Source organism: Branchiostoma belcheri, unplaced genomic scaffold (genome assembly GCF_001625305.1).
Source record: "Branchiostoma belcheri isolate BF01 breed outbred unplaced genomic scaffold, Haploidv18h27 scaffold190, whole genome shotgun sequence".
Lineage (NCBI taxonomy): Eukaryota > Metazoa > Chordata > Leptocardii > Amphioxiformes > Branchiostomatidae > Branchiostoma > Branchiostoma belcheri.
In genome coordinates, this window is record NW_017803380.1 from 420862 (window position 1) to 435581 (window position 14720).

Genomic DNA, 14720 nt, shown 5'->3' on the forward strand with positions numbered 1-14720 from the left:
TTTTCTTGGTTAACGGATTTTTGTAGACAAAAAATGGAGCGGGCGGGCGAAAAAAAATAAAAATAAAAATTTGATACTACCTGCCATACAGCCATGTAGTGTGAAATCCAGACTGCTTTAGTTACGAAAATACTGGGAAAGAAACAAAAGACAAGAGAGGATGTACCGTATTGTGTTTTATTTGCTATCCACACCATTGGGTTGATAATCTTTTCGTACACGAGCAAAATGCAGAAAACAAGTTTTAGCATGTTACTTCCAAGTTCCACCATCATCATATGTACTCTAAAACATGACACGAATGTTAACTCTCACAAGCAATTTTAACTTTAAAGGGGACAAAATTTATTCAATTTTACATGTACTGTACCTAGATTCTGCCTTGATCCAAAGTTCCAGCTTTCTCAAACAATTTAAGCTTCCGCCACAAATTTTGTACGCCATGAGGCTCCCGCCATGCAGGAGAACAAAACAAATGACTGAGCCAACATGGTTCCAGAACATCGCATCTGATTGGTCAGAAAGTAAAACAATCCACGATTGGCTACTTTACGTCATGTGACTACGTGTGCAGGAGCGCCTCTAGCGACATTGGTATGAACTGCAACAATTTCATTGGGGTCTCCCTGTTCAGGGTATTACCGGCCTGTGGGGTCTAAACTATGACGTTTTTTATTTTCATTCGGCAAAAAAAGCAAGCGGCGAATCCGTTAACCAAGGAAATAAATTGGTGTGGCCTAACCAAGAAATTAAATTGGTGTGGCCTTACCTGTCTGTTCTTAAAGGTGCCCTAAGCGATATCAGGGCATTAAAATAGGAAATATTTAGAACAAGACAATCTGTATGGTATTGACACATACCACCAAGTATCAGCACATTTGCATCATTATTTCATACGTTTGGCGTTTGAAGCAGCACAGAAACTAGCCCAGAGACAAGTTGCTTGATTTATCGGGGCCTCCATTTAATCGGCCCAAAAATCCACCAAGTAACCGTTTCCCGTCGACAATTTTCGGGAACTTCCGCGAAAAATGGAACGCACTGCCTTGGTTCCATGGATCGAACGCAAGAGTTCGAAACCGATTGACTTCAAATTTGACGATTTTTGAATGGTCAGAACCTTGTATTCAATTCCTCTTTTTGTATATACTTGAATGTTATCATAACACTTATTATATCGCATGTGGTAGCCACATTCATACAGTTTCTCATACCAAGAAACGAATTTTATGACATTACGCGAAATGTATCAATATGTAGCGGAAACTCAGGATGACCTGCAGTTCGACTGATTCAGCGCGTTCGTGGTTAACCACGTGACTCGTCCTCGGCTCTGGTCGGAAGAAGTCGGAAGTGTTCGCGAGCGCTCGGAAATTTCAAAAATGGCCGACACCACTGCCGGTGGCGGGAGGCACGTAGTTTTTCACGGCGTTCGTACGGCAAAGCGGCATCGAATTTTTGCTCCATGACTATCGGTATGGGATAGGATAGGGTTGATTCAACATACTGCGTGAAAATGTGACAAAAAGACAGACTTTTGAAATTGAATGCTCCCAGCCTACTATCGGCCAGATATCGCTTAGGGCACCTTTAAGTTTGATGTTCATGGACAGTGACTTACCTGTCTGTTCTTAAGTTTGATGTTCATGGACAGTGACTTACCTGTCTGTTCTTAAGTTTGATGTTCATGGACAGTGACTAACCTGTCTGTCCTTAAGTTGATGTCCATGGACAGTGACTTACCTGTCTGTTCTTAAGTTTGATGTTCATGGACAGTGACTAACCTGTCTGTCCTTAAGTTTGATGTCCATGGACAGTGACTTACCTGTCTGTCCTTAAGTTTGATGTCCATGGACAGTGACTTACCTGTCTGTTCTTAAGTTTGATGTTCATATGGACAGTGACTTACCTGTCTGTTCTTAAGTTTGATGTTCATGGACAGTGACTTACCTGTCTGTTCTTAAGTTTGATGTTCATGGACAGTGACTTACCTGTCTGTTCTTAAGTTTGATGTTCATGGACAGTGACTTACCTGTTTGTTCTTAAGTTTGATGTTCATGGACAGTGACTTACCTGTCTGTTCTTCAGTTTGATGTTCATGGACAGTGACTTACCTGTCTGTTCTTAAGTTAGATGTTCATGGACAGTGACTTACCTGTCTGTTCTTAAGTTTGATGTTCATGGACAGTGACTTACCTGTCTGTTCTTAAGTTTGATGTTCATGGACAGTGACTGGTCCTGCAGACTCTGGATCTCAGAGCTGATGGAGCTGAGGTCAGTCTGGAAGCCGCTCAGCATCTGTTCCATCCTCTCCAGGATGGAGTCACATGCGCTGATCTGGTTATGCAGGCTGGCGATGTGATGGGCTTCCTTAATGTAGTCCTGGGTACAAATGATAGTAATAGTAATAATAATAATAATAATACAATGGTTTTTATTGTCTAAACAGTACCCATGCAGCCGCAGCCTTTAAACGGCTGAATTGATGCAGGGTATCACATAATAATTAAATCACAAGGATCAAATCATACACATGATACACATATTTGTTCCACAAATTTTTGTGGAACTGTCGCAAGGGTCTGTGCGGCTACCATTCAGCGCCACAAGGTGACCTCAATACGGCTTTCCCCAACCGAAGTTAGGTACCCATTCACACCTGGGTGGAGTGAGGAAATTTGTGTAAAGTGCCTTTCCCAAGGGCACAACATTGGGGCGCATGTTCAGACATGTCCCGGGTACGACGGGATCAAACCCGAGTCTCCCCACTTCATAGTCGAATGCTCTAACCACTACACCAACCGAGTGTGACAGGCTGAATAAAAGTTCTAAACGGGAACTATGCGGCTCCAGATGTCTTACTGAGGGACGACTGCGTGTGCAAGATGTCGGTAGCTTGAGGAATGAATCCCCTCTACTATACACTACACCAACCGACGCCACAAATAATACTGGAAGTCCTGACTTTTTCACGGTGCTGTAATTCAGATCATGATCACAGTGTCTATCCTGACATAGTACATGAGGGTTACAGTCAAGCTGAAAAAGCAACAACAATGCTAGTGGTTCCACCTGCATGGGCTCACCTGTATGGAGGCGTTTTCCACCTGCTGAAGTTCCTTCTCCACCTGCCGAGAATAGTGTCTTAAATCCACACCTGTCTTAAGGGCCTCCTTAACCAGCTCATCTTCCAAGTTCTCCTACATGTGCAAGGAAAACAAGAAATCTGAGATTCCAAACATCCAGGAAGTAATGCAATGCATGACATGAATATTAATTTTTTATTATCATGAAAGTTCATCTGTCAGCATGAAAGTTCATCTGAGTTGGTAAATTGTATTATGAAAAATCTAAACTTTTCTCCAACTCATAAATTTCACTCACCGGAATTTTTGACTGAATCACTCAGTCTTCCTCAGCTATCTGACCCAAATGCTGTAGACATGTGATTTTTCCCACGTGTGATGTCAGCAAAGGGTCAAGGTTGTCTGAAGTCGATATCGCCCCCCGTCCCAGTTAAGCGAAGGTTGAAGTGCCCTGATGTATTCTTCAAGAGAGGCATAAAAGGGCCATATACTGATATACATCAGGGCACTTCAACCATCGCTCAACCGGGACGGGGGCGATATCGACTTCAGACAACCTTTGACCCTCTGACCGAACTGATCTGACGGCGAAATGTCCTGTTATCCATATAATTACATATTATACATATACATACATACATACACACATACATACATAGTATAGCTTCCTGTCAAACCCTGGCCCCTCCCCCAAAATATTTTCCAGACCAGAATTTCGAAAGTATTTCTATGTACTTTACCTGAATATGCGTGTCAACCTCGTCCAAAATAAACTCATCTGACGTCAGGTCTAGTTCTCCAAGATTTAATTCCACCAGCTCGTTGTCCAGATTGTCCCCTGAGTTGTCGCTCATCTCAGATTTTTTCTGCCCGAGTTCTAAGCCCGGATTCTTCACAGATTGTTCCGCCATTTTGGACAACACTACACCTTAGCGGTGCATGGCGGGAAAACGCTGAAACCACTTTAAGTTGTATTGGGGGTGTTTTCAAAAATGTTATACTGATAAATATTTGCATAGAATGAAATAAATTATGAACAAAATTAATCTTTATAAATAAACAGCTTTGAGGTACGATATAATGAAAAGAAATTACATCTTTCTTTTGTTTAGAGGAAATAATTCATCCACGGTTCCTGCAAAATACTAAATGTGGTATGGCCTAGTTAGGCTATACTATAACTATTATAGGGTGAGTTTTCTTACTCTAAGATAAAACAAAACCAAAACGTTAACAGTCAAACTTTACCAAAAATGGATAAGCTATACAAGATAAATGATATGTAAATAATTGTCTGAATTACCTCATAGTTTAGAGTAAATGTTTGGAAACTGCCCCCTATAGATGCTTAATAGTGGTATAGTCCTCCCCAAGACGATTAGAGCCATTTTGTGGGATCAGAAGAATTTGAGCAGCTGCGGGAAACATCGCAACATTCTTACGGTGTCAGGCACGGAACCGGCACGTTTTGGGCGCTGTTGACCTACTCTTACCGTAAACAAGGCTACAAAGGCCCCTGCTGCCGTCTTAAGGGCGGTGTTATCCAACTGTCGACCGGTTTAAAGCAGACTGGGAGAGGCGATCGTACAGGTGTTTCGGTAGAGTGCCCCCGACGTCCAAGTACAAGCAAGGAGAAAAATCGGACTTTAACCTACCCGATCATGTAAGAAGAGCAAATTCCACTCCAAAACTACTGGAAAATAGTTGGTAGGTGTTGAGAGTTTCTTTCTCACATATTTGATCAGGTGTAATATGATATAATTGTATTATTTTACCGGGGATAACTTTATCAAATATGTTTTGTTACATGATTTTAGGGTTACTTAATTTTGGTAACATTCCCACAGGTGTTTACATTTAGCACACTTAACGTTTGTTTGTACCATATCATACGTATACATTTTGTTACCTTGATTTGTCAATATGGTGAGATGATAAGTTTAACAGAGATGGCAGACCTCACCCCGCTTGACATACAACTTACTGGCGAAGCATAGACATAGGCATAAACCAAACATTCACACATATTCACACATTCAAACACAGACAGACATAGTGATGCATACCGGTTCACTGGACTTGGATCCGGACTTGTAAGAATGCTTAGGTTCAAGTCCAAAAAAACCTAAAAGTCTTAGAACTGAGTCCGGTCTTATTACCATAAAATACCATTTCACATACCCCTTTTCTTTCCAAACCACCTAAAACCTTCCGTAGCTTGCAAAATCTTTGCTGCAAAACGAAGAAAACATTGCCATCGGGCATCGTCAAGTACCGGCCTCCATGTTATGTGGCCAAAGTTTCACCCAGACAACATTGCAAGGTTTGTTGCCAACATGCAATTTTGTATATGCCATGGGTTTAGGTTCGGACTTACAATTACAAGTCCAGAACTGGACCTAAACCTCAGGACTTAGATCCGGACCTGAACCTAAAATTGGGTTTAGGTATGCAGCACTACGTCACAGACATGAGTTATAACTCTCTTGCTGTTAACTAAAGAATGTAGAAGTTTGTTTATTTACTCTGTTGATTTAAGTAGCGTGATCTGAACAGGTAATGTAAACACAAACAGGGTGGTACACAGATCAGAAGACGAAATGTTGCAAAAGCATTACCAAGCCGCTAATCTTGTTTGGGGTACACGAGGGAAACTCTTAAATACGCCGTGTATGTAGCCAAGAAGTTATGAAATAATTTCCACTGGAAAACCATACTTTCAAATACAAAATTGAAAACGACCTGTTCTCTTAAGTAGTATGATGGTCATAACCAGAGCATTTTAACATGCCACAAGTTTAGTTGTAACAAATCTAGTTGACTCACAACTCAGTGTCATTAAGACACACTTAATCATTCTTTACAATCCAAACATTATACATGTAAATACTAGCACTGGTAGTTGGCCAAGGATTTTTTTATTGCTTATAGTCTTTATAAAAGCTTATAATGCAGAAAATTCATGGACACTATCTATAAAATACTATACTACTAAGTGGTTAAATACATGCAAAGAGAGAAAGAGGGAGGGAGAGAGAGTGATGGTGATCTTAAAAACATAACAATTGTAATAATTATAAGTTTAAAGGGTATGTTTTATTGAAGTTGATCTCTTAAAAGATGTAGATAAATAACTTTAATAAGCCTTAAGTCCTGAATTTTTCTTTTGTTGACATGTTTTCTATTCAGACATCTCAGTGTGATTATAATGTTCAACCTGAATAGAGTTTGGTATTATAACGACTGTGCAATTTATTTCTTTATTCATGTCCATGCACAATATATATCATGCTGCTCTATTATAACAAGGTGAAATAAAGAGGGCAACTAGTTTTCCTCAAGTCAAGCCTAGCTAGTAACACGACACCAATTTTATGAGTTAATTGGTTTTTTGATGTAAAAGAAACAATCAAACATGCAGGAATTTGAGTCTGAGTGAAAATCTGTACATTTGACCACACAGTTTTACATATTTTGTGAATATACTGTAATTTATAGTGTAAAATGTAAATATATTTACTTTTGCAGTACTTAGTCTAATTTTTGCTGTTTTTGCAGTTTTTTCTAAATTTGTGACACCACAAATGTGCGATTTGCATAGATTGTACTACAATAAAGTAAAAAATCATTTCAACTGTGAACTATAGTATAAACGCTGCAAAAACCTTGAGTCTTTTCCCACATGCATTTCATTTACAGTAATCAGACACAAGTTTTCCTCTGTTTTATTCTCAGAAAAGTATGAGAACCAAAGAAATAATTTTCCATGGCCTAAGACAAGAATTTTGACATGCAAGTAGTTACTAGTTACCAGTAGGCTATGGTTTTGAGTTTGCTATTCCAAACACATTATATGTTTACAGTAAACAATGTATCTGAGCTTCAACACAATCGCTCAACTATAGAGCACATTGCAGCTGCACCAGCAGTTTTGGCTTGCTGCATTATGTAACATTAGCTAAGGACAATACAAAAGTTAATTTTCTGGCCACTCCTTGTCCTAGCCCTGGTATTGTGTAGACGTAGATGTACAAGGGGTGTACATTTTAAAGCTGGAAACACAGCTGTCAGCCATGTTTGTTTACGTTCTGTCAGCGAACTGAGTGCGCCAAATGTTGCCTGTTTTAGTGCTAAGGCCACAGCAAGTTATTTTTATGGATGATATCATGTTCCCACTGAATCAAAGCCATTTGTACAATGATTGAGTCAAAATTTGAAAATGTAGGAACCTTGTGTTTTTTCGGCCCGCCTTGTTTTTTTTCGCCCACTCGCATTAGGTCTGTGGAGGATGTCATCCATAAAATTTACTTGCTATGGCCTAACCATAATTGTCAGAAATGTGAGATAATTGCACAAATACTACAGTATATTGAAAAGTGGAAGTAAAATTTATTGACATTCACGTAATACTATTATGAGTAATTGTTGTCAACTGAAATATTTCAATATTTGGCGGAAATATGCAGTTTTGATCTACCGGTAGTCTATACTGATATCAGTGATAATTTTTAAAAGTTGCTCAGGGTACATATAATTCACCAATATTGTATCATTACTGAACTTCTACTGGTTAGGGAACTTAGGTTCCTTACTTTGGTTAGGTGGATATTTTTTTCTGATCTGTTGTTGACCTATATGTGCAGGTAAATGCTTTGATTGAAGAGGTTTTTCAAGTGTCCTCAAAACTGGCTGGGAGCAAATCAGGAAAATCTGATGAGCCTTATCTGATTTGTGTATTTGTACTTCTAGTGACTAAAGCTGTTTAACTCAAACATTGTTTCTACCTTTTATTGAAAAGTATAGGATAGGCAGACTGTTCCATTAATTCTGGGGGAGATAGGGTAAGAAAATTTAAGGTTTGAGGGGTATTAAAGGAATTTCGTTTGGGGATAATACAAAGGTATTTGGGACTTAAAATGACTACCTCTTGAAAGTTTTTAATAGAATAGCCCGGCTTTAGATAAACACAACACTAAAACAGTAAAAGGACAGAAGTGTTTATTATTTTGGCCCATTATGTTATATAGTTGTGTGTATATGTACACAGCAAATTTTACTTCAAGTACTTACTTAACAAAACAACTGCGCTCTGTTTACATGATAAGTAGCTTGTTTATGTGTGTAAATTGTGATGTCAGAAAGTTACAGGCAACATTTGTTTGAAAAAAATTCAAATCATCTAGTACATGTATATGTATTGTACAGTATGAGGGGTTTGCAGCATTTTAAATACTTTTGTCATTTCATCACAAAAGCTCACAAAAAAAACCACAAAAGACTGCAATTGCAGATATTTTACAATTTTCAGCACTTTCAAGTGTGTACAAGTGGTCACATCTACATAAGGACAGCCTGACCTTAAAAATATCCTGACAGTGACCTGTCCACATAGACTAGATTCTGTATCTGTACTCGTATCTGTATAGCTGGTATAACCACCCTTCGGCGTAACACACCAGCTTTGCAGGCACGCGGCGCGGCGGCAGCTAGCTATATCACACCAAACGACTTGTTAGTAATGTTACACTCAGTCTGTGCACATTTAATTGCAGGAGTTGTTTAAAGCTTTCTAGTGATGATGCCCCAACTGTGCTTGGTGGCAACGAGTTCCAGTCTACGATAGTTCTGGGGAAATACAAGTTTTTGAACACCTCAATTCTTGGTTGATAACTCTGATATTTGATTTTGAAGGTATGACTGTTTTTTGTTCTTTTCTGGGCTGGAATCAGAATACTTAGCGGAAGTCTGGGTAACGTAACGCCGCTGTTCCCTTTAACATTATCTGTGCCATGGGGCTGCGTCGGGGAGGGAAACGTGTCTGTGCCGGGACTGTCAGAATTGTAACGTAACGCCGCTGTTCCCTTTAACATTATCTGTGCCATGGGGCTGCGTCGGGGAGGGAAACGTGTCTGTGCCGGGACTGTCAGAATTATCTGCAAAAGTGATTGGTCCCCTGACTGGTCTTCTTAGTAGGCAGTTTTTAAATTTCAAATCAGTTATTTGTACATATAGTTTAGGGTATAGTTTAACTCTCCCAGTAAGATTTTCTGCCAGGCCCATAGCTGGAAGTGAGGTTTAGTTCTGGGGAAATACGAGTTTTTGAACACCTCAATTCTTGCATCTTGGTTGATAACTCTGATATTTGAAGGTATGACTGTTTCTTGTTCTTTTCTTGGCTGGTATCAGATACCAAGGACATTATACACATCTGTATAATGTCCTTGCAGATACTTACTGATTGGTCCCCTGACTGCTCTTCTTTCTTAGGCAGTTTTTAACTTTGACTGTTCTGTAATTTGTACAAAATGTAGTTTAGGAAATAGTTGAACTCTCCCAGTAAGATGTTCTGCCAGGCCCATAGCTGGTAGTGAGGTTTAACCTCTGTTGACGTGAATGCAGTGACCCGAGACATTCCAACCATTATTGTCCTGACCACATTTGTGTACTTCTGATTGTGATGTGTGAACACTGAGCTACAAAACCTGCTCAACGACTGGTCCATTTCAATCCTCGGGGGGGAACTTTGCAAAAAAAATTAATGTAACAGTTGACTAGTGATTGCTAGCAACTTTTTTTTATAATCATCATGCCTCAATAGAGCTGGAAATGTCACCTGCAATAATATTAGTTAAAGTAAAATTGGGCCTGTGCAGGTACTAGTACGTGATGTCTACCTGCTTGCCAATGACAACCAAGCCCAGACAATAGGCGACAATTATTACAATGTACGACCAATGTTAATCAAAACTTGCCTTTTGTACTTAAAAGTGGTATCATTTAAGCATATAAAAGTAGACTTAAAGTAAAATGGTTCTTCTAGACTTTTTTTTTTCAAAACTTCAATTTTAATGAACTGATCAAATTTTAGGCAAAGAAACTATACTTTGAACTTGCAGATATGCACCGCACAAGGTTTCAGCTCTACGTAATACTATAAACTATACAAACCATTTTTCACAATTGAGTGAACATATACAAAGCACATGGACAGAGCAGTTCAACTTCAACTTTCTCCTCAAATTTTGCAAAAAAGGGTGATATTGGGAAAGTGACTGCCTTAAATTTTCTGCCTTAGTAAGGGGAAGTTTATTGTCGTATGAAGGCTTTTCACCGATATTGCAAAATCCAGCCACAATTTACAGTCCTGAAGTAGGGTACCTCAGCGGGGGTCCCTGATACTGTGATAGCTTCAGTGTGTATGTAAAGCCAATCTTCCATTGAAAACAGCTGACTAATGCAATTAACTTTAACAAGTTACAACCATATTGTGTATCTAGATCAATTACAGTCACATGTTTATTTCAGAACAAGCTGTTCAATTGATATTAACTACTAACTCATCACTATACATGTATATAAATTAATTAATCATCATTTTGTGAAAGTGGATTGTACAGTATATTAGGCTGGAAATCCCACCTGTATCATAAAGTTGGAGCTGTGCAGGAATTTCTGATAATACATGATAATGTACATTGTACCTGCACCTAACCTACAAATGTAGCTATAGGACTGGGCCAATATGTACAGAGTTATTTATGCTACTTCTACAATGTGGATTTTCATTATTTTGCAGATTTTGACTGCATACCAGTACAGGGATTTCAAGCTAGCATATAGATGCATCAGGGATCGAAGTACTGGGTGCATGTGCACCTTAGTGCACCCAAAATTTGATCGGTGCACCGGTGCACCTAAATATTTTTGTAGTATTAAGTACGGTAAAGGTACAAAACACTGTAATTCCAACATTGCTGTGATGGAATAAAATAATAGAAAACCTTTGATACCCAAGTTTAAACATAACATTGTTGATTGTAGTACAATTAAAAGTACTGTACAGTCTGATGGGTCTACTTTTGGTAATTTTTGTGTCTCTTTGGAAAAAAGAATTGCAGGAGCAGTAAGGTTGGTTAGATAGCTAAAGAGGAGCAGTGATGTTGTTGATTTGATATTAGTAATATTTTACTTATTAATGTACTACTGGAAATATGTGGTGCACCAAAAATTTTTTTGGTGCACCTAATTTTTTTGGTTAGGTGCACCAGTGCGCCTAATCAAAAAAATGAATTTCGATCCCTGTGCATGAATACAGTATGTTTGGTTAAAACACAGAGAAATATATTATATACTATATATATGTATATGTAAAACCAAGCACATCTGGTTACTTATAATCTACAAACTACTTAGCCTGTTGGTTTCTCATTTATTATGTTGATCTTCCAATTTAGCATTTTTCTTAACCTGACAACCAATAGAATCATTTGTAAGGGTTCTAAGGATAATGTTTACTGCCTACACAAGAAAACAGTAATCAAACGTGTACATATTTACCCGTTCAGAACCCTCGCCGCGCACCGGGCAGCACCATGCAGCGCCAACTCAGCCAGCCGCCCGCCGCGGACAACGATTACTCCGACTACTGGACCGAGATCAAAGACATCGAGGAGAACTCGGAAAGTTTTGGTAGTGAGGAAGACTTGTGCAAGACTCCAGATGGTAAGTCAGGGCTCGAAATTCATTTTTGGGAATAGGTGCACTGCTGCACCCAAACTAAAAAATCAGGTGCACAAAGAAATTTTTGGGTGCACCATATAAAACAAAACTTAATTACAGATCTTACTGCTTCTTTCCTGAGCTTGAATCTAAAATGAGAGCTAACTTCAAAATCTGAAAGAAGTACTTCAACAACAAAGATTTTTATTATTTTTCTGATACTTACTAGTATACTATTATACACTTCTGATGTTCAAAATTCCTACAAAAATATTTGTGTGTGTGAGTGCACCCACAGAAAAAAATTAGGTGCACAACTCCTATTTTGGGTGCACTAAGGTGCATATGCACCTAGTATTTCGAGACCTGTAAGGTTTTCACAGTCCAGCTTTTTCTCTACAATAGTTAGGCTACAAATGTTAGGATATGTTGTTTCGATTTTTGGCGATGCCTCAGGGGTGATCCATTTCTATATTGTATCAAAATCTGTCTGCAAATATTTTGCTTAATTCTTGGAGGGCTGTTTCTAAGAACTACAGCCACCATGACTTCAAGTAGCTTTAGTTTTTATTATTAGTATAATATATTGTAAGCTTATTATTTTCATGGTTCTACTCTATACCTTTGCCCTTAAACAGGAATGTCATCATTATGATATGTCTTTTTAAATGAATGATTATCTTTTGTGCACAGAATTTGAACACAACACAGAGTGGCTTATGGACTCAGGACTCACTGGTGTGGCCTCCAAATTCTCAGGTAAGATTGTTAACTAGCACTTTGATAGTTTGAAGTTCATCAATATTTGTTCAATGCTTTGGTTAAAAAGGTTACTAGAAAAATTAGAAATGGAATTAGGAAAGTAACTCTGAGCTATGGAACGTCTTTTAAATATATTTGCAACTGTATCAAAAATTGATCAATCAGTCACCTAGCAACTGAATTTCTGAAACTGAAAACCATTAAATGTTAAGTTGCTGAAGGGTAGACATCCAGGTAATACGATACGCCAAAAAGCAGTTACTCAAACAACTGGATATGATTTTTGACGAGATTTTGACCGTTTCCAAAATCATAATTATCTAGTTGCTTGAGTAACTGCTTTTTGGCGTAGCATATAAATGTTACAACTAAAAGTGGTTGAATGTGAGATACCATGGTACACCAATTTAATTTCTTGGTTAATGGATTGGTCCGCTTCATTTTTTTCTGATTTGCCAAAAAAAAAGAAAATTCAGAATCAACTGCAAATGCTCATATTTTGCCCTGAACAGTTGAAAACAGTAATTTTCTTCCTACTTGTTACAGTTATTCCATCTTTCAATGCAGTGGTATCATTAAAAGTTAAAAATTCATTGTCTAATTTTTTAACCAGCCTGGTATGTTGACTTCTTGGCTCCTACCGTACCATTTTGGGCCATAATAGGATGCCTAGGCCTGTTTTTATTACCTTCGCCAAGAATTGGAGAAGGTTATGTTTTCGTGGCCGTGTGTGTGTCTGTCTGTCTGTGTGTGTGTCAACAGCATATCTCGAGAAAGCTTAGATGGATTATCTTGATATTTGGTAGGTGGGTAGGTCTTGATGAGAGCTCGAACTGATTAGATTTTGGGCCCCCTAGCGGCTTGTTATGGTACTGCAGCTAAACTCCGGTTTTGATATCTCAGGATCTAGACATGCTAGGGTGACGAAATTTAGGTGGTAGGTAGCTCTTGTGCTGGGGAAGAAGTGACATCAGTTTGAGCCCCCTAGCGGCTTGCTCTGGAACTGCAGGGCTATCTGTTTGAAAATATTCAAAAGAGGATAACTCAAGAACCAGTTGACGGATCGTCGTGATTTTTGGTATGTAGGTAGCTTACATGATGCTTGATGTAATTATGTGACAATTATGCAAATGTGGATGTGATTTGCATAATTTATGGGGATATTCTATAAATCCGCTGCATTCCATGATAGGACTATTGAAGCTTGTGAGATTGGTAATTGAGAAGGATAGAAGCACAGGCAGATATTGATTATGCAAATGAGGACTTAATTTGCATAATTAATGAGAAAATGTTATAATTCTGTAAAGATAACTGCCTGGAATTTCATACTTGTGGTATTTGAAAGTTCAGTGAAGGCAAACATCATTAAACATGATGTATTTAAATCAGGACCTTATTTGCATAATTTATGAGGAAATAATAGAATGGCACCTTTTGTTAATATAAGACTGTCTTTTGGTTGAGAATATGATAAAGACTGATATAATTCATTCTGCACAATCAGGGGGAAAAATCTATAATTTGTCAGCCATAAAGATTAACATCATTTGGCGAAGGTATGAGATCGCGGAACTCTAGTTTTTTATTTTTTTCGCCCGCCAGCTCCATTATTTTTCTAAAAAGATCTGTTAACCAAGAAATAAAATTGGTGTGGCTTAAGTGTTGTTGTTTTCTCCCTCCTAGCTGGGAACGAGGTTCACAATGTTTACGGGGAAGTTGACGAGGTTTTGATGTCGACGTTGACACGGACGCAGGCGGCTGCGGTGGAGCGGCGCGTGTCCAACTTGAACCAGACGCTGCGGATGAAGGGCCGGGCACAGCCGCGCGACGTCAGGGACATCTTCCAACCACCGGCCTCACCTACCAGTCCCACAATGCCTCAGGAGGACTCCCACAGGGTAAGGACTTGTCTGTCCAGTCATGGCATGGTTTTACTTTAGCTGGAGATCTAATATGAGAACAGGCCAAAATCAATCCGTGCAGGATGTCATCCATAAAAATTACTTGGTGTGGCCTAAACTCACAGTCTAGTAAAGAACACCACAATGCTACAAGTCTAGGCTTTCAACATAGTGAAAATGGCAAAATTAAAATGTAATTGTTACGTGTACCTTCTTAGTCGACCTAGGGTCATGTGACAATCTCTTTGTTGCTTGTATTGTTGTCTAATATTGACGTTTTTGTTCTCCTTAGCAACAGGAAAGTAAGAGCACCCTGGTAACGTTTGGCCAATGTGCCAGAAATGGACTATTAAATGTGTGGCTTACACAAAAGAATTGGTGGTTGTACAATAGTCTTGTATACTGATGACGGAAGTGTGTAAAATGTGAGGTTTGTGGGGCCAGGAGACCAGAGAAATGCTGTTGTGCT

The 14720-nt window shown here is 38.8% G+C and overlaps 2 protein-coding genes across 2 annotated transcripts in view; one reads left to right on the forward strand and one right to left on the reverse strand.

Annotated features, from left to right (window-relative positions):
- LOC109468074 (vacuolar protein sorting-associated protein 52 homolog) overlaps positions 1–4027 on the reverse strand; it is a 13746-nt gene extending 9719 nt beyond the window's left edge. The window contains 3 exon segments of the mRNA XM_019766306.1: positions 2197–2382; positions 3087–3200; positions 3827–4027. Coding sequence (XP_019621865.1) covers positions 2197–2382; positions 3087–3200; positions 3827–4027 — 501 coding nt within the window.
- A 427-nt stretch (positions 4028–4454) lies between these two features.
- Positions 4455–14567, forward strand: LOC109468075 (rho GTPase-activating protein 18-like; the record flags this gene model as incomplete). Its single annotated transcript, XM_019766308.1, has 5 exons — positions 4455–4749; positions 11432–11588; positions 12279–12344; positions 14034–14248; positions 14544–14567. Coding segments are annotated over exons 2-5 (435 nt in total), but the record flags the coding sequence as incomplete, so codon positions are not given.
- Between the last annotated feature and the right edge of the window lie 153 nt (positions 14568–14720).